Raw genomic sequence first — 21,519 nt, 5'->3', positions numbered from 1 at the left:
CCCATTTCGTTCAAAGGGGCTTTCAGTTTGAAGTGTTAACTGTTTCTCTTTCTGTTAGGTGTTTACAGTAAGTTTTACTTTTAGTTCTTCTGCACGCAGTTATTTGTTTTATTTTATGAAAATAGGAGGCAGGATCACTAAAGTGGACTGTTCATATTTGAAGGAACCAACCACATGGATAAGATTTTGGGGTTGTGTTCGGAAGACAGTGTAGAATAGGTAACCAGTTTTGTGTGGAATGATGGGGAATTTAATGCCAGTGTAGCTCCATTGATCTGGAATATTTGAGACTTTAGTGTTGGATTTTCTTGACTATCAGATGTTATTTTAATAACATTCTTATACAAACTTAATTCACTTTTTCAAGCCACAAGAGAGTGCAGGAAACAAAACCAAGTAAGCCGGGTACAGTTAACAATTATAACCGATGTTTCGATGGCAAATTCACCGTCTTCATTAGAGATGACGAAACATCAGTAATTATCGATAGCTGTACTTGAGGTAGCCCGAGGAGATTTTATTTGTCCTATACGCCAGGAAAGTACCTGATCCTTTCTCAAAACCAGGTAAGTTTCAAGGGAGGGCTGAACAGAACCCAGTAAGCTAAAGCGAGTGTAGGATCTGGGGCCCACCAAGTGGCTGGGGAGAATGGGATCTGGAGACTCGGGTGAGTAGAAGAGAGTGCGGGAACCAGGTCCAGGTGAACAGAAGGTGTGAAGATCAGAGGGTGAACCAGGTACCAGAGTATTAAAATTTCCAAATAGTCAAATAGCGTATTGTTGGTACAATGGCTAGAGGGGAAAATTCCAAGTATTATATAAAGCTATAGTGATATAGCAAAGAAGCAATTCTTTCAGCCCAGCTCATTCATGCCAACCAAGATATCCATCTAAGTTAGTCTCATTTACCAGTATTTGGCCCATTTCCCTCTAACCCTTTCCTACAAACTGGTGCAGAAACTGAGCAACCTGGGCCTTGGCAGCTCACTGTGCTCACGGATACTAGATTTTCTGAGTAACAGACCCCAAAGTGTCAGGATGGGAGAACACACATCATCTACTTTCATCCTGAACACCGGTACACCACGGGGGTGTGTTCTCAGCCCCATCCTCTATTTTCTTTTCACCCATGACTGCTCTACCATTCACTCCACCAACATCATTGTCAAATTTGCTGACGATACCACCCTAATGGGTATCATATCAGACTGTGATGAGACAGCCTATAGGGAGGAGGTACAGCATTTGACAGAATGGTGTTGTCATAATAACCTGGACTTGAACATCACAAAAACCAAGGAGCTGATAGTAGACTTCAGGAAATCAAAGCGCGTCGAGCACTCTGCTCTGCACATATACGGGAAAGAGGTGGAGAGAGTAGAGAGTTTCAAGTTCCTCGGCGTCCACGTCTCGGCTGACCTCACCTGGACTGCCCATATCTCTTATCAGGTGGGGAAGGCCCAACAGAGGCTCTACTTCCTAAGGAAGCTAAAGCATGCTCTCCTCCCTCATCACCTGCTGATCAACTTCTATCGGACAACTATAGAGAGCCTACTGACGTATTGCTGTGCAGTGTGGTTTACCAGCTGCACGGAACAGAACAGGAAGGACTTGCAGCGGGTGGTGAGGGTAGCAGAGCGGGTTATTGGCACAACATTACCCTCCCTCAGAGACATTTATACTGGCAGACTTCAAAAGAAGGCTACTTGTATTTCAAAGGATCCCACTCATCCTGGACATCACCTGTTTTCCCCTCTACCTTCTGGGAAGAGATACAGAGCATTAAGGATGAAAACAAAGAGACTCCTTAACCGCTTCTACCCACAAGCAGTGAGATGTATAACACCCGCTTCCCTTCTCCTGCCCCCCTCCTAAGGCAATGGCAGCTAAATGCATCACACTTCCAGGAATGGCAGGTGTGCAATAGTCCTACCCCCCCATCCATATATTATTAATTTTGGACTGCACTCCTGAGGTTTTAGAGTTTATTTTATGTATATATTCTTTGTCATGCTGCAAAATGTTGAGCTGCTAAACTGTGTTTCATTGCTCCACAACAATGACAATAAAGATATTCTTCTTCTTCTTCTTCTAACATGTACCTGTATGAATGTCTCTTAAATGTTACTATTGTACCTGCCTCAGTCACTTGTTCCATACATGTATACACCAAAATCTACGTGGAGAAGTTGCCCCACAGGTCTGACACTTTCACCTTAAACTTTTATTTGTTAAAAAGAAATCTGCCAGCTCCTAATTATTATTGGTGATTGAAGAAGGTACTGTAAATTCCGGTGTATATGCCGAGCCCCCTTAACAAAGTGACTTTTTCATGTTACCTTTGTATAAGCCAACCCCTTTTGTAGAGGTTTTGGATCAGGGAGGGAAGTTTTTGGTTAGGTTCCCAATGGTAAAGAATCCTCTGAAATATAACCCTCATGAAACCATTTAGCACCCATCGTAATCTCGTTAAAACATAACATGGGGTGATGGGATCAGTATGTGTACTCAGTATGGAGTTTACAACCACCATGTACAAAAGATTAAAACGAATGCGATATGATGCTGGCTCAAGCTGAACGTTGTTGATTTTGCTAAAGGAACGAATAATTCTGCAGCTGCTAAGAAGTTTAGTGTAAATGAGAAACAAGTGAGAGAGTGGAGAAAGGCAGAGGACATGCTGAGGGAAATGCCAAAAAAGAAATGTGCAAACTGTGGGAAAACATGCCAGTGGCCAGAACTGGAAGAAAAAGTTTTAGAGTGGGTGAATCACCAGCGATCGTCTGGATACATTGTTACCGGAGAAATGATTCGAGTTAAGTGTTGAAATGGGACAAAAAACACCGTCAGGTCAGCGAAAATTTCAAAGCTACGTGAAGTTGGTGCACCCGATTTATGAATAGATGTGATCTTGTGTTGAGACAAAAAACAAAGATTGCTCAGAAGTTGCCGAACGACCTTGAGAATAAGATTACGGCCTTCCAGTCGTTTGTAATCAAGCATCGAAAAGCACATTCTTACCCGCTCTCACTGATTGGTAACGTGGACGAGACACCAATGTTTTTTGATTTTGCTGGCAACCGCACTGTCAATCAGAGGGGGGAGAAAACAGTCCTTGTTAAAACAACTGGACACGAGAAGCAACATTTTACTGTCGTGTTAAAGTATATGGCTGTTGGGACCAAACTACCACCGATGGTGATCTTTAAGAGGAAAACATTCCCAAGGAAAGAAAAATTCCCACGGGATGTTGTTGTTTACGTTGAGGAATGCGGCTGGATGGACGAAGTGGGTTAAAGAGGTGTGGCGTCCACATCCCGAAGGTTTCAGGAAGGAAAAGTCGCTACTTGTCTGGGACATGTTCAAAGCGCACTTGTCAGGTGAGACAAAAGCAGCATTGAAAGCTAAAAATACGGACATTGCAGTCATCCCCGGCGATTTGACGTCCATGCTCCAGCCACTAGATGTGAGTTTAAACAAACCATTCAAAGAATTAATGCGTCGATAGTGGAACGAATGGATGATGTCTGGAAATCAGTCATTCACTCCAGTGAGAAATATGAGGGCCACATCTCTAGCTACAGTTGGCGAGTGGATAGTGCAATCGTGGGAGAAAACGAAGGCCGAGTGCTTTGTGAAGGCCTTCAAGAAGTGCAGCATCAGCAATGCTGTGGATGGCACTGAAGATCGTTTGCTTTAGGAAGAAGACGATGGAGATTTGGCAGCCAGTAAAGCTGCAAATGATGATGTCGAAGCAAAAATTGACAATCCTTACGATGATATGGTGACTGCCGAAGAATGGGACACGATTTTCGGAGAGTCAGATAATGAAGAAGGTGAAAGTTTCAAGCTCTGAACATTTGACGACAACTGTGTGTACAAGTAAATTGAGAAACAGAATGTGTTTTGTAGATCTTTTCTTTTGTATTTGACTCAAAAACAGCCAATAAATACGACCTGTCTTCCATGTATTTGTTTTTCCAAAGTTGGCACCCTCTGTATAAGCCGACCCCCTAATTTTAGGATCAAATTTTCAGATTATACACTGGAATTTACGGTATGTTGGGAAGCAAAGATGGCAGTGTATAATGCTTGCTCGCCAATACATAGAAACTTAGAAACATAGAAAATAGGTGCAGGAGTAGGCCATTCGGCCCTTCGAGCCTGCACCGCCATTTATTATGATCATGGCTGATCATCCAACTCAGAACCCTGCACCAGCCTTCCCTCCATACCCTCTGATCCCCCTAGCCACAAGGGCCATATCTAACTCCCTCTTAAATATAGCCAATGAACTGGCCTCAACTGTTTCTTGTGGCAGAGAATTCCACAGATTCACCACTCTCTGTGTGAAGAAGTTTTTCCTAATCTCAGTCCTAAAAGGCTTCGCCTTTATCCTCAAACTGTGATCCTCGTTCTGGACTTCCCCAACATCGGGAACAATCTTCCTGCATCTTTACAGCAGTGAGACCTGGACAACATATGCTAAGCAGGAGAGAAGGCTCAACACTTTCTATTTAAGGTGCCTTCATCACATCTGGGGCATTTTTTGGAGAGGTAGAGTACCCGATGCTGAGGTTCTCTATTATGTTGGCCTCCCTAGTATTACACCCTGCTCAGGCAGTGTAGGCTGAGCTGACTGGGCCATGTCTGCCCCATGCAGGATGGCCCAATGCCAAAAGCCATCTTCTTTAGTGAGCTGGCTTCAGGCAAGAGAAGCGCTGTCCGCACGCAACTGCACTGCAAGTCTGTATGAAAGTGCTGGATGTTAACATAGAGTTGTAGGAGAAACTTGCAGCCAACTGCACCAAATGGAGAAGCTCCCTGAAACAACACCTTAAGTCAGGCAAGAAAAAATTCTTGAAAGCAGCAGAAGACAAGCAGGCCTACAGAAAGGAATGCTGCACCTCCAGCAGAGCTGAGACAACTTTTAGATGTGACCTTTAAGTTTTCATCAGCCACAGACGGTGCTGCACCAACAACATAGATAGATAAGATGCAACATCCATGGTTGGCCTCGACCAACCGAGGGCCATGTGTTGGGAGGAAGAAAGGAAAGGTGGTGAGGGCTATCTCTGCCTTCAGGATGACCTTGGACTAGCATACAGATGGGAATGAGGTAGCTGGGCTTCAAGTCTTCCGGCTGATTGGGAATTTTTGCTCTTCTTACACTTCAGCAGGATCAGTTGTTAAAGTTTTAATTTCTTGGATATTCTGTTGGTGTAACTCGGGTTAAACAATACGGAGAGCATTTGCGTTAGATAGCGTGTCTGTCGATTGAAAGAACCAGTTGTTTTATAAATATGTGTGATCAAGTATTTACGTCTGTCAGTTTTGAAGAAATACTTAACAAGTGTCTTGGATTACAGGCTTGCATTCTTTGAAATTAAATGCCAGTTCTACAAAAGAAATGAGTTGATGCTTGCTGCAGGTAGACATTATGGTGAACAAGTAAGTGCTTTCTCTTTCCAATTGCACCAGCAGTTTTCTGCTGTCAGAACGATCACTTTGCCTCGGTATAAATGTCCACGGATGCTGACATTCCTGATGGTTTCCTTGTACGTTGTTCTTCGTTAGTACAAGAAAGATTTGTGACAGGAAGTGGCTGTTGTTTGTCTTCCACCTTTACACTAACCAATGGACTCCCCTGTTCCATCCACATGATGGCAGGTAGCAACGTGTCTTAATTAACTGGGGCTGTAAGCAGTTAGCAAGCAATGCTGAGCAACTTGACCATAGAAACAAGCAACAAATGTGATCTAAATCCTCATTTTGTACTTTGATTACCATAATCAGTTTCCTTAACTTCATTTAATTTGCATTGTTCACCACATTTACCTGCCTCCACCATCAAAACTATTTTTGTGAAAGTTGTTTGTCTCTATGTACTTGAAAGTATGATCTGATTAATTTTCAGAACTCCCAAACTTTAAGCCCCTGCATAAGTGGATGGCAGAAGAATCATGGGGACGTTTAATGAAGCTCCACAAGGAACAAAGTAGGATGAGTGTAGATGGGTGTTTGATAACCTAAAGGCCTGTTTCCATTCCTTGCAACTCTAACATGATGATTCATCGCAATTTAAAAATACATTCAATTGGTTAATAAAGCACACTAAACATCTCTGAGGACCTAACCTGGCCCCAACATATTGATGCAGCTAGAAAGAAAGCAGGACAGTGACTACACTTCATTAGGAATTTGAAAAGATTTGGTGTGTCAACAAAAACACTCAAAAACTTCTATATATGTACCATGGAGAGCATTCTTACAGGCTGCATCCTTGTCTGGTATGGGGTGACTACTGCACAGGACCAAAAGAAGCTGCGGAGGATCGTGAATTTAGTCGGCTCTGTCTTGGGTACTAGCCTACAAGGTATCCAGGACATCTTCAAGGAGCGGTGTCTCAGAAAGGCAGCATCCATTATTAAGGACCCCCAGCACCCAGGGCATGCCCTTTTCTCATTGTTACCATCAGGTAGGAGGTACAGAAGCCTGAAGGCACACATTCAGCGATTCAGGAACAGCTTCTTCCCGTCTGCCATCCAATTCCTAAATGGACCTTGAACCTGTAAACACTACCTGACTTTTAAAATATATATTATTTATGTTTTTGCACCATTTTGATATATTCATTAACATATGCTGTAATTGGTTTACTTATTTATTTATTATTTTTTCCTTCTATATTATGTATTGCATTGAACTGCTGCTGCTAAGTTAACAAATTTCACATCATACACCAGTGATAATAAACCTGATTCTGATTCTTCTGATATACAGTGGTGCTAGAAAGTTTGTGGACCCTTTAGAATTTTCTCTATTTCTATATAAATATAGCCTAAAATGTGATCAGATCTTCACGTGTCCTAAAACTAGATGAGAACTCAAATAAATAACACAAACATAACATTATACTTGTTCATTTATTTATTGAGAAAAATGATCCAATATTGCATGTATTTGTTGGGAAAAGTATGTGAACCTTTGTCTTCAGTAACTTCTAAGCAATTATTTCAACCAAACATTTCCAGTAACTGTTGATCAGTCCTGCACATCGGTTTGGAGGAACTTTAGGCCATTTCTCTTTACAAAACTGCTTCAACTCTGGGATGTTGGTGGGCTTCCTTGCATGAACTGCTTTCTTCAGATTTTCTACAACATTCCTATAGGATTAAGGTCAGGACTGTGACTCAGCCATTCCCAAATGTGAAGTTTCTTCTGCTGTAAACATTCTCTGAATTGAATTGAATTGACTTTATTACTTACATCCTTATATTCATGAGGATTAAAAATCTTTATGTTACATCTCCATCTCTATAGTAATTTATAATAAATAGTATGTACAACAGGACAGTCAATATAACAGAAATACAGTGGTAGACTGACTTGTGCATTTAGGGTACTTTTTCTTGAGCTTCAGTTCATGGATGGATACCTTCACATTTTCCTGTATAATTTGCTGGTACAATTCAAAATTCATAGTTTCATCAATGATGGCAAGCTGTCTTGGTCCCGAGGCAGCAAAGCAGGCCCAAACCATGACACTGCCACCACCATGTTTCACAGATGGGATGGCGTTCTTATGCTGGAATGCAGAGTTTACTTTTCACCAAAATGACACTTTTCATTTAAGCCAAGAAGTTCTATTTTGGACTCATCTATCCACGAATATTCTTCCTAAAGCCTTCTGACGTATCCACGTGGTCTTTAGCAAACTTTAGATGGGCAGCAGTGGTCTTCTTGGAGAGTAGTGGCTTCCTCCTTGCAATCCTGCCCTGCACACCATTGTTGTTCGGTGTTTTCCTGATGGTAGACTCATGAGCATTAGCCAATGCAAGAGAGACCCCTTAGATGTTACCCTGGGGTTCTTTGTGAGCTCCTGGAATATTACACACCTTGCTGTTGAGGTGATTTGTTGGTCGACTGCTCCTGGGGAGAGTGGCAATGGTGTTGAATTTCCTCCATTTGTACACTGACTGCCTGACTGTGGATTGGTGGAGCCCAAACTCTTTCGAAAGTGTTTTGTATCCTTTTCCAACCTGGTGAGCATCAACAACTTTTTTTCTGAGGTCCTCAGAAATCTCCTTTGATCAAGGCATGGAACATTTCCAAAAGCCTGTGTTGTGAAGATCAGACTTTGATAGTGAAGATCCAGGTTTATATTCTTAATAGGGCCTTAATAAGAATATTATATTCTCACTAATAGGGCAGGGCCTTTCACTTACACATACACAACCCCCCCCCACCTGATTGTCATCCCATTGACTGAAACACCTGACTGTAATTGCCCCTTTAAATGAACTGATAATCCTAAAGGTTCACGTACATTTTCCAACAAATACATGTAATATTGGATCATTTTTCTCAATAAATACATGAACAAGTACGTTGGTTCTTTTGTGTTATTTAACTGGGTTCTCTTATCTAGTTTTTAGGACGTGTGAAGATCTGATTACACTTTAGGTCACATTTATGCAGAAATAGAGAACATTCTAAAGGGTTCACAAACTTGCTAACACCATTGTAAGAACTTTAATATGTGCATTATAGTAAGAGTTAAACTGAGCAAGAGAATAAATTTCAGAATTGAAGCAAGACCAGTCAGTCTAAAAAGAGAAGCAAAAAGTTGTGCTGAACCTTATCAGTTTTGTCTAAATGACGGCAGAGATATTTCATCATCCCTGTCAAACCTCATGAACATAAAACATTCACGCAGCCAAAGGTGCTGTATTCAGATAGAATGATAGAATGTACAGGTCCTGCCTCTTGTCGGGTTGATGCAGAAGCCCCAATGAATGTTTATGTTCTGACCAGTGTTGGTGAACAATTTAACTAGTGCAGTATCTGCCAGAAACGCTCAGCATTAATGCCTCTCCACAAGCAGTATCTGTGGATAGAGAAAGTTAACATTTTAGGCTGGTGAACTTTCACCAGAACTACTGTCTTTGAGAAGGCCACCAACTACTGTCTGACCTGCATTATGTTATGATATGGAAACCGGCTGTTCAGCTCACTGAGTATCTACTGACCATGATCCACCTATTTATATTCATCTAGTTTTACTTTCCCTGGATGCTACCACTTACACTCACCTACTTTTGCTGCTTTCCAAAATGTGCAGAACAGTCTTGCTATTACAGTGTACATGATCTAAACTGGTTAAAAATCACTAACAGAACTTTCTCATGGTTTCTCCCAGTTTCTAAAACAAATGTATGTGCTTGTTCTGGGATTGGATGTTCTTGGAAACCCATTTGGCCTTATTAGAGGACTTTCAGAAGGTGTAGAAGCATTTTTTTATGAACCCTTCCAGGTAAGTCCGTGAGAAAAGAATTGAAAATGTCTATGATTTTGAGAAGTTTGTTTATGTTTTAATGCTCATGTACATTGTAAATGTTGCAGGGTGCAGTTCAGGGACCAGAAGAATTTGCTGAGGGCCTTGTTATAGGAGTGAGGAGTTTGCTTGGGCACACATTGGGTAAGTGGCAGAATTCTACTGAATAAGCCTTCAGCTCAGATGCATTTCCGAGCTGATATTTGAAATCTGTGTCTCTCAGATAGTTTCATAATCACTCTATTGTACACTAGATTTGAACCTAACTTCTGCCACAACGCTGATGCAGAATACATGTTGTTTCATTCTCTGCAGGCGGTGCAGCTGGTGTGGTATCGCGAATCACAGGCTCAGTTGGAAAAGGTTTAGCTGCTATCACAATGGATAAAGAGTATCAGCAGAAACGTAGGGAAGAAATGAACCGTCAACCCAAGGACTTTGGGGAAAGTTTGGCCAAAGGAGGAAAAGGCTTTTTACGGGCAAGTAGAATTCCTGTTTTTCAAAGAGGACAGTTTTGTGCAACACTAATTGTAAAAGTTGAGGACAACAGCAAAGACGATCTGGTCTTTGGTCCAGTTGTGTCATTGGATGAAACCGTGAATCCTTACGCCATCTTCTACCCATGTCCCTAGTCCCTCTGGTTAATAGCTTCAAAGTCAACTCCAGTTTAAAGTCAACAATTGACACAGCATCAAGTGCTGTCTTGAAGTAAGATTTTAAATTTGTACTTGAAGATTGTGTCTTCCTCTCCGTGACTGCCCCATCAGGCCCCGGTATATTAACAATATTAATCATATCAACACTAATTACTTTGATTTCTTTTTTGATATATCTCAAAACTGCACAGATATTGGTGGTGTGCCCATTATTAACCTAGTTCAAGTTAAATTGTCATTCAGCCATACACATGTATACAGCTAAACAAAACAGTGTTCCTCCAGCACCAAGGTGCAAAACACAGTACATACAACCACACAATAGTGCATATAGTCACAAAATAATATTAGCACATATAAATAAAAGTTGCTGATGAACGCAGCAGGCCAGGCAGCATCTCTAGGAAGAGGTGCAGTCGGCCTGAAACGTCGACTGCACCTCTTCCTAGAGATGCTGCCTGGCCTGCTGCATTCACCAGCAACTTTTATGGGTGTTGCTTGAATTTCCAGCATCTGTAGAATTCCTGTTGTTTAGCACATATAAAATAGTATTAGCGTAGCAGTTAATGAGATGCTATTACAGCTCAAGGCATCAGAGTTTGGAGTTCAGTTTTAATGTCATGTTCTTCCTGAGAGTGTGTGGGTTTCCTCCAGGTGCTCCGGTTTACTCCCATTCTTCAAAGGTGTATCGGTTAGTAGGTTGATTGGACATTGGAAATTGTCCTGTAATTAGGCTAAGGTTAAAAATGTGTGTTGCTGGGTGGTACGGCTTGTTGGTCCAGAAAGGCCTGTTCTGCGCTGTATCTCTATAAAAGCGCCTGGTTTGATAGTGTCCTCTAGCCATGTTGGTGGGTAGCTATTACGGGCGATGCTGTGGCATGAGGGCCAGGGCCTGGTCCTGGGGCATGGCGTCAGTGCACCTGCTGTGCTTCTGCTCTTTCCCACACTGCCTACGGTGTCATCTCCCCTGGGTGGCTGTAACCCAGTGTCTTCTCCTTTCATTTTGGATCTCCTCCTCCCCCTTCCACTTTCAAATCTCTTACTATCTCTTCTTTCAGTTAGTCCTGACGAAGGGTCTCGACCTGAAACGTCGACTGTGCTTCTTCCTATGGATGCTGTCTGGCCTGCTGCATTCCACCAGCATTTTGTGTGTGTTCCTCCTACCTAAACAATGTCCATATCTCTCCATCTTCCTCATATTCATGTGCTTATCTAAGTGTCTCTTAAAGTTCTCTAATGTGTTCTGGGTATAATCAAAAGTCTCATCTGTAATGTCTTCAGCTTCCCAGACGACCCTGAGTACATCCAACTCCAGTTACAGTTCCTTGATTTGATCAGTCAGGAGTTGAAGTTGGGTGCACTTCCCACTGATGTATTTATCAGGGAAACCACCAGATATCCTGAATTCCCAAATAGCGACAGGAGGAGCATTCCATCCTGACTACTCTGTACCAAAAAAAAAATACAGAACTTTACAGTCAATGGAAAAAAAAATCTTGCATTTTCTCATCTGTTCTTGCCAAAGCCTGTTAAACCAAAGCCTTCCCACTCTAACATTGACACATTTCGACAATGGCTGCTCCGCTTGACCCTACCTTCCTTTTACTTGCTGCTGTGTTTAGGCATCTGAAGCGACACTTACCATGCCTGCGTAGCTGAGAAAATCTGGCCTATCCGCAGCTAGCTATCCCGCGCTCCCCTCCACTCCACGCCCCCCCCCCCCGATACACTACTTATGACTTCCAGCTCTTGGAGAGATGCAAATGAAACTGAGAAATCACTGGTGCTCTTCAGAAGACTTTGCATCACTATCTTACTAGGGTGGAAATTAGCTGTTATGGGAGGTGACTTATTTTATTAGTTGACTGCATTTCTTTGTTCTTTGTTGCTGTTATATGTTCCAAGATACTGAATCAGTGCCGACAGTATAATTTGGTCTGAAGTTACTAGCTTTGTGTTGCCTTAAGTTACCTTGCCTCCTTCTTCAGGAATGGAAGGCACCTTAGTACCCTTTTTTCTTCGTGGGAAAGCACTGACTTCATGTCATTTGAAGTACAAAGAATGGTCAAAATGTGTTTTGTATGCAACATGTCAAGGAGGAGTTTTCGCTTTTAGACTGTTAGCCTATGTAACATCAGTAAAACAGCAACCTGCACCTTAAACTTTGGCAGGGAGCTTCTTAGAGGACAGGTTTTTATTTTTGGTATCTGAACTTAATTAGAGTACATGGCAAAATATTCAAAACTATTTCAGACCTTTGGTTTTTTTTTGCTTCCCATTTCCACTCCCTTCAGTGGTATAGCTGATACTGTTCTACAGGCCAAAGAACAGCTCATGCAGATCATTGAGCAGGACAACTGTACTAATCAATCTTCATTTCGAAGTTATTAAAGTTTTTTTTGTCATGGGGTCATAGTCATAGAATCATTCAGCATAGAAATGGGTCACTCGGCCCTAGTTATTCATGTTGACTAGTAAGGGACTTTCCATCTCCTTGCACTTCATCCTAGCAAGTGGAAGGCCTTCTATGTCTGAAACATGCATCTATACATTCCTTAAATAGGGTTTGTGTCCCAATTTAAACCACTCTCACAGGCAGTGCATTCCAGGTATTGTCCTCTTGAGATCCACTCCAAGTCTCTTCCTCCTTACCCTAAATATGTCCTCAATTTTAACTGCATCAAATATAGAGATAATTATCCTGCAGCCTACCCTACCCCTCAATTTTATATACCTTAGTCATTCCCCTATTAAACTCCTCTGCTCCAGGGAGAACAGATCAAACTGCTCCATCCCAGGCAATATCCTGTTGAATCTCCTCTGCATCATCTGTAGTTTGATTACCAGAAGAATGAACAGTTCGCAGATGAAATGCGATCAAGATTTTATGAAGTTGAAGCACAACCTCCCTACTTCTGTATTCCATTAATCCCATGCCAGTATCCTATAAGCCTTCCTACCCACGTTGTCTGTCTGCATTTTTACCTTCAATGATCTCTGGGCTTTTGCTTCAAGGTCCTACTGTTCCTTAAAGCTCTCCAAGACCCTACCACTCATGGTGTATATCTGAGCCTCATTTGTACTCTCAAAATGTCTGGATTACACTCCAGCTGCGTTGTTCAGCCATTTCTGTAATGCATCAGTATGTCTCGACAGCCTAAGCCTTTTACTCCATCAACAGTTTTGTCAGTCTTTGTGTTGTCTGCACACTTATTGATCATCCTCCCCATATTCACATTTGGAAATATGAACAGCTTGGATCTCAGCACTGGTCCGTATGGGACACTACTAATTACAGGCACCCAATTACAAAACAGCCCTCTACCATCACATCTTTCTCTAATGCCAAGCTAATTTTGGATCCAGTTTGTTAACTTTCCCTGGATTTCATAGTCCCTAAGCTTTTAAACCGGTCTTCCATGTAGGACCTAATCAAAGTCTGTCACATCACATCTACTTACCTCATCAATACACTGTTATTTCTTCAAAGAATTTAGTCAACTTAACTTGACAGGATCTTCCCTTGACAAAGCAATGTTGATTGTCCCTGATTAGGCCTTGCCTTTCCAACCCAACATTAATTCTGTCAATCAGAAAATTTTCATTATCTTCCCTTGTTTTGAGACTTATTTTTTTTCATTGCTCTATAAAACTTATCATATATATATTTTGAGCCGCTTTCCATGATGGCTCATTATGTTGTTTGCAATATTGCATCATGTAAAAAAATTATTTCTAAATGTTTGTTTTTTCAGGGAGTAGTGGGAGGATTTACAGGAATAGTCACAAAGCCAGTCGAAGGTACGTGTCCAGGTGTGAATTGTGGTAGATAATTGAAATGTATTATTGATATAAATTCTGATGAAGGGTCTCAGCCCGTAATGTTGACTGTTAGCTCGTTTCAAGCATTTTTCCTCCTGCATGTTTTTGTGTGTTGTTTTGGATTTCCAACATCTGCAGATTTTCTTGTGTTTGTGATATTGATATAAATTGATCCTTTGTGTTAATGAATTCCTCAATTCTGCTGCACAACTTGAGTTTATTGCCATATATATAAGTGCATGTGTGCATAGGTGCAGTAGCATCATTGGCACATACCATCATATAAGACCATACCACATAGGAGCAGGATTATGCTTCGCCAATCTATCATGGCTGATTTATTATCCCTCTCAACCTCTTTCTCCTGCCTTCTCCCTTTGACACCCGTCCTAATCAAGAAATTATCAACCTCCACTTTAAATATATCCAGTGACTGCGCACCCAGAGCTGTCTGTGTCAGTGAATTTCACAGATTTACCACTCTTTGGCTAAAGAAATTCGTCTTATCTTCTAAAGGGGCGGCACTATATTATGAGGCTGTGCCCTCTAGTCCTAAACACCCTCACTATAGGAAACATCCTCTCCACATCCACTTAATATTCAATATTCGATAGGTTTTAGTGAGATAACCCCCCCCCACCCCCTCCCTTCTAAACTCAAAGCAAGTACAGCTCAGAGTCATCAAAAGCTCCTCATGCATTAACTTTTTCATCCCTGACATCATTCTCATGAACCTCCTCTGGACCCTGTCCAATACAAGCACATCCTTTCTTAGATAAGGGGTTCAAAACTGCTCACAATATTCTAAGTGTGGTCTGACCTATTTCTGTATCTGCGAACTTAGCCACAAAGTTAATGATTTTGCCATCCAAGTCACTGATATATAACGTGAAAAGAAGCGGTCCCAACCTTGACCCCCTGAGTTGGGACAGCTTCTTTTCACGTTATGTATCAATGACCGAGGAACTTAAGTAGTCACCAGCAGCCAACCGGAAAAGGCTCCCTTCATTCCCACTATTTGCCTTCTGTTAGTCACTCAATCTTCCATCCATGCGAGTATCTTTCCTGTAGTATCATTGGCTCTTATCTTGAAAGAAGCATTATAACATTTTGTCAAACTTCTTCTGAAAATGCAAGTAAACAGCATCCACTGATTTCCCTTTGTTGATTTTGCCTGTTATTTCATCAAAGAATTCCAAAAGATTTGTCAGGCAAGATTTCCCCTTTAGGAAATCATGCTGATTTTGGCCTATTTTATAATGTACCCTGAAGCCTTATTCTTAATAATGGACTCCAACATCTTCCCACCCACTGAAGTCAGGCTAACTGGCCCGTAACTCTGCAATGTAGTCCACCTGGTCCAGGTGACTTGTCTACCTTTAGACCTTTTAGCTGCCCAAGTACGTTCTCCTTAGCAATAGACACCATCACTCACTCCTGCCCCCTGACACTTTCAAATTTCTGGCATACTGTTAGTGCCTTCCACAGTGAAGAATACACAAAATGCTTACTGTGTTTGTCCATCATTTCTTCGTCCCACGTTTTCCAATGGTCTGATTTCCAATCTTTCCTTTCTCACTATTTATTTATCAGAAAAAAAGCTTTTGGTATCCTCTTTTATATCATTGGCTAGTTTACCTTCATATTTCATTTTTTCTCTCCTTATTTTGTTTTAATTGCCTTCTGTTGGTTGTTAAAAGCTTCCCAATCCTCTACTTTCCCACTATTTTTTTTGCTAAATTATACGCCCTCTCTTTTGCTTTTATGCTGTCTTTGACTTCCCTTGTCAGCCACTGTTATCATATACCCCCATTACAATACTACTTCTTTCAGATGTATCTATGAATTACCCTCTGAATTGCTCCCAGAAACTCCAGCCGTCATCCCTGGGAGTATCCTCTGACAATCAACCTTGGCTAGCTGCTGTAATTCCCTTTACTCCACTGTAAATTAATATGTTTGATATTAGCTTCTCCCTCTCAACATGCAGTGTGAATTCTATCATATTAGTCATACTTTATTGATCCCGGGGGAAATTGGTTTTCATTACAGTTGCACCATAAATAATTAAATAGTAATAATAAAACTATAAATAGTTAAATAGTAATATGTAAATTATGCCAGGAAATAAGTCCAGGACCAGCCTATTGGCTCAGGGTGTCTGACCCTCCAAGGGAGGAGTTGTAAAGTTTGATGGCCACAGGCAGGAATGACTTCCTATGACGCTCTGTGTTGCATCTCGGTGGAATGAGTCTCTGGCTGAATGTACTCCTGTGCCCAACGAGTACATTATGTAGTGGATGGGAGACATTGACCAAGATGGCATGCAACTTGGACAGCATCCTCTTTTCAGACACCACCATGAGAGAGTCCAGTTCCATCCCCACAACATCACTGGCCTTATGAATGAGTTTGTGATTCTGATGGTGTCTGCTACCCTCAGCCTGCTGCCCCAGCACACAACAGCAAACATGATCGCACTGGCCACCACAGGCTCGTAGAACATCCTCAGCATCGTCCGGCAGATGTTAAAGGACCTCAGTCTCCTCAGGAAATGGAGACGGCCCTGACCCTTCTTGTAGACAGCCTCAGTGTTCTTTGACCAGTCCAGTTTATTGTCAATTCGTATCCCCAGGTATTTGTAATCCTCCACCATGTCCACACTGACCCCCTGGATGGAAACGGGTCGCCAGTACCTTAGCTCTTCTCAGGTCTACCACCAGCTCCTTAGTCTTTTTCACATTAAGCTGCAGATAATTCTGCTCATACCATGTGACAAAGTTTCCTCCCGTAGCCCTGTACTCAGCCTCAGTATTATGAACACTGCATCCTCAGGGTTCATAAAAATTAGAAAACATACAGCATGATACAGGCCCTTCAGCCCACAAAGCTGTGCCAAACATGTCTCTACCTTAGAGCTACCTAGGCTTTACCCGTAGCCCTTTATTTTTCTAAGCTCCATGCAGCCATCCAGGAGTCTCTTAAAAGAACCTATCATTTCGAACTCCACTGCTGCCACCGGCAACCGATTCCACGCACTCATTACTCTCTGCGTAAAAAAACTTACTCCTGATATCTCCTCTGAACCTGTTTCCAAGCACCTTAAAACTATGCCCTCTCGTGCTAGCCGCTTCAGCCTCTGGCTACCCACATGATCAATGCCTCTCATTATCTTATACACCTCTATTAAGTCACCTCTCACCCTCCGTCGCTCCAAGGAGAAAAGGCCAAGTTTAGTCAACCTTTTCTCATAAGGCATGCTCCCCAATCCAGGCAACATCCTTGTAAACCTCCTCTGCACTCTTTCTATGGTTTCCATGTCCTTCCTGTAGTGAGGCAACCAGAATTGAGCACAGTACTCCAAGTGGGGTCTGATCAGGGTGCTATATAGCTGCAACATTACCTCCCGGCTTCTAAACTCAATCCCATGATTGATAACGGCCAATGCACTGTATACCTTTTTAACCACAGAGTCAACCTGCATAGTAGCTTTGAGTGTCCTATGGACTCGGACCCCAAGATCCCTCTGATCCTCCACACTGCCAAGAGTCTTACCTTTAATACTATATTCTGCCATCATATTTGACCTACCAAAATGAACCACCTCACACTTATCTGGGTTGAACTCCATCTGCCACTTCTCAGCCCAGGTTTTGCATCCTATCAATGTTCCGCTGTAACCTCTGACAGGCCTCCACACTATCTACAACACCCCCAACCTTTGTGTCATCAGCAGATTTACTAACCCATCCCTGCACTTCCTCATCCAGGTCATTTATAAACATCACAAAGAGTAGGAGTCCCAGTACAGATCCCTGAGGCACACCACTGGTCACCGGCCTTCATGCAGAATATGACCTGTCTACAACCACTCTTTGCCTTCTGTGGGCAAGCCAGTTCTGGATCCACAAAGCAATGTCCCCTTGGATCCCATACCTCCTTACTTTCTCAATAAGCATTGCATGGGGAACCTTATCAAATGCCTTGCTAAAATCCATATACACTACATCTACGGCTCTATCTTCATCAATGTGCTTAGTCACATCCTCAAAAAATTCAATCAGGCTCGTAAGGCATGACCTGCCTTTGACAAAGCCACGCTGACTACTAATCATATTATGCCTTTCCAAATGTTCATAAATCCTGCCTCTCAGGATCTTCTCCAACAACTTACTAACCACTGAAGTAAGACTCGCTGGCCTATAGTTTCCTGGGCTATCTCTACTTCCTTTCTTGAATAATGGAACAACATCCGCAACCCTCCAGTCCTCTGGAACCTCTCCCTTCCTCATTGCTGATGCAAAGATTATTGCCAGAGGCTCAGCAATCTCCTCCCTCACTTCCCACAGTAGCCTGGGGTACATCCCGTCCAGTCCTGGTGACTTATCCAACTTGATGCTTTCCAAAAGCTCTAGCACATCCTTTTCCTTAATATCTACATGCTCAAGCTTTTCAGTCCACTGCAAGTCATCCCTCTAATCGCCAAGATCCTTTTCCGTAGTGAATACTGAAGCAAAGTATTTATTAAATACCTTTGCTATTTCCTCCTGTTCTATACACACTTTTCCATTGTCACACTTGATTGGTCCTATTCTCTCACGTCTTATCCTCTTGCTCTTCACATACTTGTAGAATGCCTTGGGGTTTTTCTTAATCCTGTCCACCAAGGCCTTCTCATGGCCCCTTCTGGCTCTCCTAATTTCATTCTTAAGCTTCTTCCTGCTAGCCTTATAATCTTATAGATTCATATCATTATCTAGTTTTTTGAAATTTTTGTAAGTTCTTCTTTTCTTCTTGAATAGATTTACAACAGCCTTTGTGCACCACGGATCTTGTACCCTACCATCCTTTACATGTCACATTGGAACCTACCTACTCAGAACCCCATGCAAATATCCCCTAAACATTTGCCACATTTCTTTGGTACATTTCCCTGAGAATATCTGTTTCCAATTAACGCTTCCAAGTTCCTGCCTGATAGCTTCATAGTTCCCCTTACTCCAATTAAGTGTTTTCCTAACTTGTCTGTTCCTATCCCTCTCCAATGCTGTGGTAAAGGAGATAGAATTGTGATCACTATCTCCAAAATGCTCTCCCACTGAGAGACCTGAAACCTGACCAGGTTCATTTCCCAATACCAGATCAAGTATAGCCTCTCCTCTTGTAGGCTTATCTACACATTATGTCAAGAAACCTTCCTGAACACACCTAATAAACTCCACCCCATCTAAACCCTTCACTCTAGGGAGATGCCAATCAATATTTGATAAATTTATATCTCCCACCACAACAGCCCTGTTATTATTACTCCTTTCCAGAATCTGTCTCCCTATCTGCTCCTCGATGTCTCTGTTACTGTTGGGTGGTCTATTAAAAAACACCCAGTAGAGTTATTGACCCCTTCCTATTCCTAACTTCCACCCACAGAGACTCCGGAGACTATCCCTCCATGACTTCCTCTTTTTCTGCAGCCGTGACACTATCTCTGATCAACAGTGCCACGCCCCCACCTCTTTTGCCTCCCTTTCTGAAACATCTCAAGCCTGGCACTTGAAGTAGCTATTCTTGCCCCTACACTATCCAAGTCTCTGCAAATGGCCACAACTTCATAGCTCCAAGTACTGATCCACGCTGTAAGCTCATTCACTTTATTCATGATACTCCTTGCATTAAAATAGACACATTTCAAACCATCGGACTAAGCACATCCCTTCTCTATCACCTGCCTGTCCTCCCTTTCGCACTGTCTTCAAACTTTCTCTATTTGTGAGCCAACCTCCCTTTCCTCCGTCACTTCAGTTCGTTTCCCACCCCCCAGCAATTCTAGTTTAAACTCTCCCCAACAGTCTTAGCAAACCTTCCCACCAGGATATTGGTCCCCCTCCGATTCAAGTGCAACCCACCCTTTTTGTACAGGCCACATCTTCCCCAGACGAGGTCCCAATGATCCAGAAATCTGAATCCCTGCCCCCTGCTTCAATTCCTCAGCTACGCATTTATCCTCCACCTCATTCTATTCCTATATTCCTATACGTGGCACAGGCAGTAATCCCGAGATTACTACCTTTGAGGTCCTGCTTCTCAACTTCTTTCCTAACTCCCTGTAAGTCTTTTTTCAGAACCTCCTCCCTTCTCCTACCAAATTCGTTGGTACCAACATGTACCACGACCTCTGGTTGTTCTCCTTCCCACTTCAAAATATCATGGACACGATCAGAGACATCCTGGACCCTGGCAGCTGTGAGGCAAACTACCATCCGCGTTTCTTTCATGCATCCACAGAATCGCCTATCTGACCCCCTAACCAGAGAGTCCCCTATCACTGCTGCCATCCTCTTCCTTTCCCTACCCTTCTGAGGTTCCTTTATCTTAAACTCCCTAATCAAATATGGTTCATTACACAACACCCAATCCAGAATTACCATTTCCCAAGTGGCCTCGCACAAGGTGCTCTAAAAAGCCATCTTGCAGGCATTCTACAAATTCCTTTTCTCGAGATCCAGCACCAACCTGATTTTCCCAATCTACCTGCATATTGAAATCCCCATGACTATCGAAACATTGTTCTTTTTACATACCTTTTCTATCTCCAATATTGATTACCCTTTCAATTTTGCCTCCACATCACCAGAAGTTAAATTCTTATCCCTTTCTAAACTGTCTTTTTATTTCATCTGGAGAATTTCATAACTTCTCCTGCACTCTCCTTCCCTTTTACTTTATCCTCACTTTTCAGAACTGTCGAACCCAATCCTTACTATTTATTTTAAAGACACACAGTCCCACTGACTGCAATTGAGCCAAAAAACTGGCTATCCTTCCTCACAGTCTCACTACATGCTGTATCTACTTGTATACCAACTGCCCCATCTTCTGCCTTTATCACTGCAGTTCCATTTCCTTCCCAAATTAGTTTAAACCCTCCTGAAGAGCTGTAGCAAATCTGCCCATAAAGATATTTGTCCTCTAAATTCGGGTGTCACTGGACCTTATATTCAAATCACTGTACAGTCCATGATGCAACCATCAGGGTACTTTCCCAATGCTTATGTGAAAGTTTGTTAGAGTGTTCAGCGAAAAGCTGAACCTCCACCTTGTATGAAAGGAAAGACATTGGCACACTTCCCTTGTGACTCAACTATATGTTAGCCCCAGTACAAGCCATCTGGTATGTTAATGCTTTGGAGTTTAAAGCTGCTGACTCTCTACACCACCAATCCCCCAATGCATACAAGTGCACGGTTACCCTCTTTCCTCGTCCTGAAGGCAAAAGCCAGCTCTGCGAAAAGGTTATTGAAAAGCACAAGTCAGGAGATGGATACAAGAAAATTTCCAAGTCACTGAATATCCCTTGGAGTACAGTTAGGTCAATCATCAAGAAATGGAAAGAATATGGCACAGCTGTAAATCTGCCTAGAGCAGGCCATCCTCAAAAACTGAATGATTGTGCAAGAAGGGAATTAGTGACTGAAGCCACCAACTCTAGAGGAGTTACAAGATGCAATGGTTGAGATGAGAGAGACTGTGCATACAATTGTTGCTCAGGTGCATCACCAGTCAGCTTTATGGGAGAGTGGCAAAGAGAAAACCACTGTTGAAAAAAAGCTCACATGAGATCTCCGCCAGAGTTTGTCAGAAGGCATGTGCAAAATTCTGAAGTCAGCTGGAAGAAGTTTCTATGGTCTGATGAAACCAAAATTAAGCT

At 42.3% G+C, this 21,519-nt stretch overlaps 1 protein-coding gene across 2 annotated transcripts in view; it reads left to right on the top strand.

The window, feature by feature from the left end:
* vps13c (vacuolar protein sorting 13 homolog C) overlaps nt 1-21,519 on the top strand; it is a 387,651-nt gene that overhangs the window by 328,982 nt on the left and 37,150 nt on the right. For both annotated transcript variants that reach the window (XM_063070973.1, XM_063070975.1), the window contains exons 73-77: nt 5,369-5,450; nt 9,202-9,315; nt 9,405-9,480; nt 9,652-9,815; nt 13,748-13,793. In XM_063070973.1, coding sequence (XP_062927043.1) covers nt 5,369-5,450; nt 9,202-9,315; nt 9,405-9,480; nt 9,652-9,815; nt 13,748-13,793 — 482 coding nt within the window. The remainder of the gene's footprint in view (nt 1-5,368; nt 5,451-9,201; nt 9,316-9,404; nt 9,481-9,651; nt 9,816-13,747; nt 13,794-21,519) is intronic.

The sequence above is a fragment of the Mobula hypostoma genome, chromosome 18 (assembly GCF_963921235.1).
Source record: "Mobula hypostoma chromosome 18, sMobHyp1.1, whole genome shotgun sequence".
Taxonomy (NCBI): domain Eukaryota; kingdom Metazoa; phylum Chordata; class Chondrichthyes; order Myliobatiformes; family Myliobatidae; genus Mobula; species Mobula hypostoma.
Note: the sequence above shows the minus strand (reverse complement) of the source record. Positions and strands in the feature narration are given on the sequence as shown.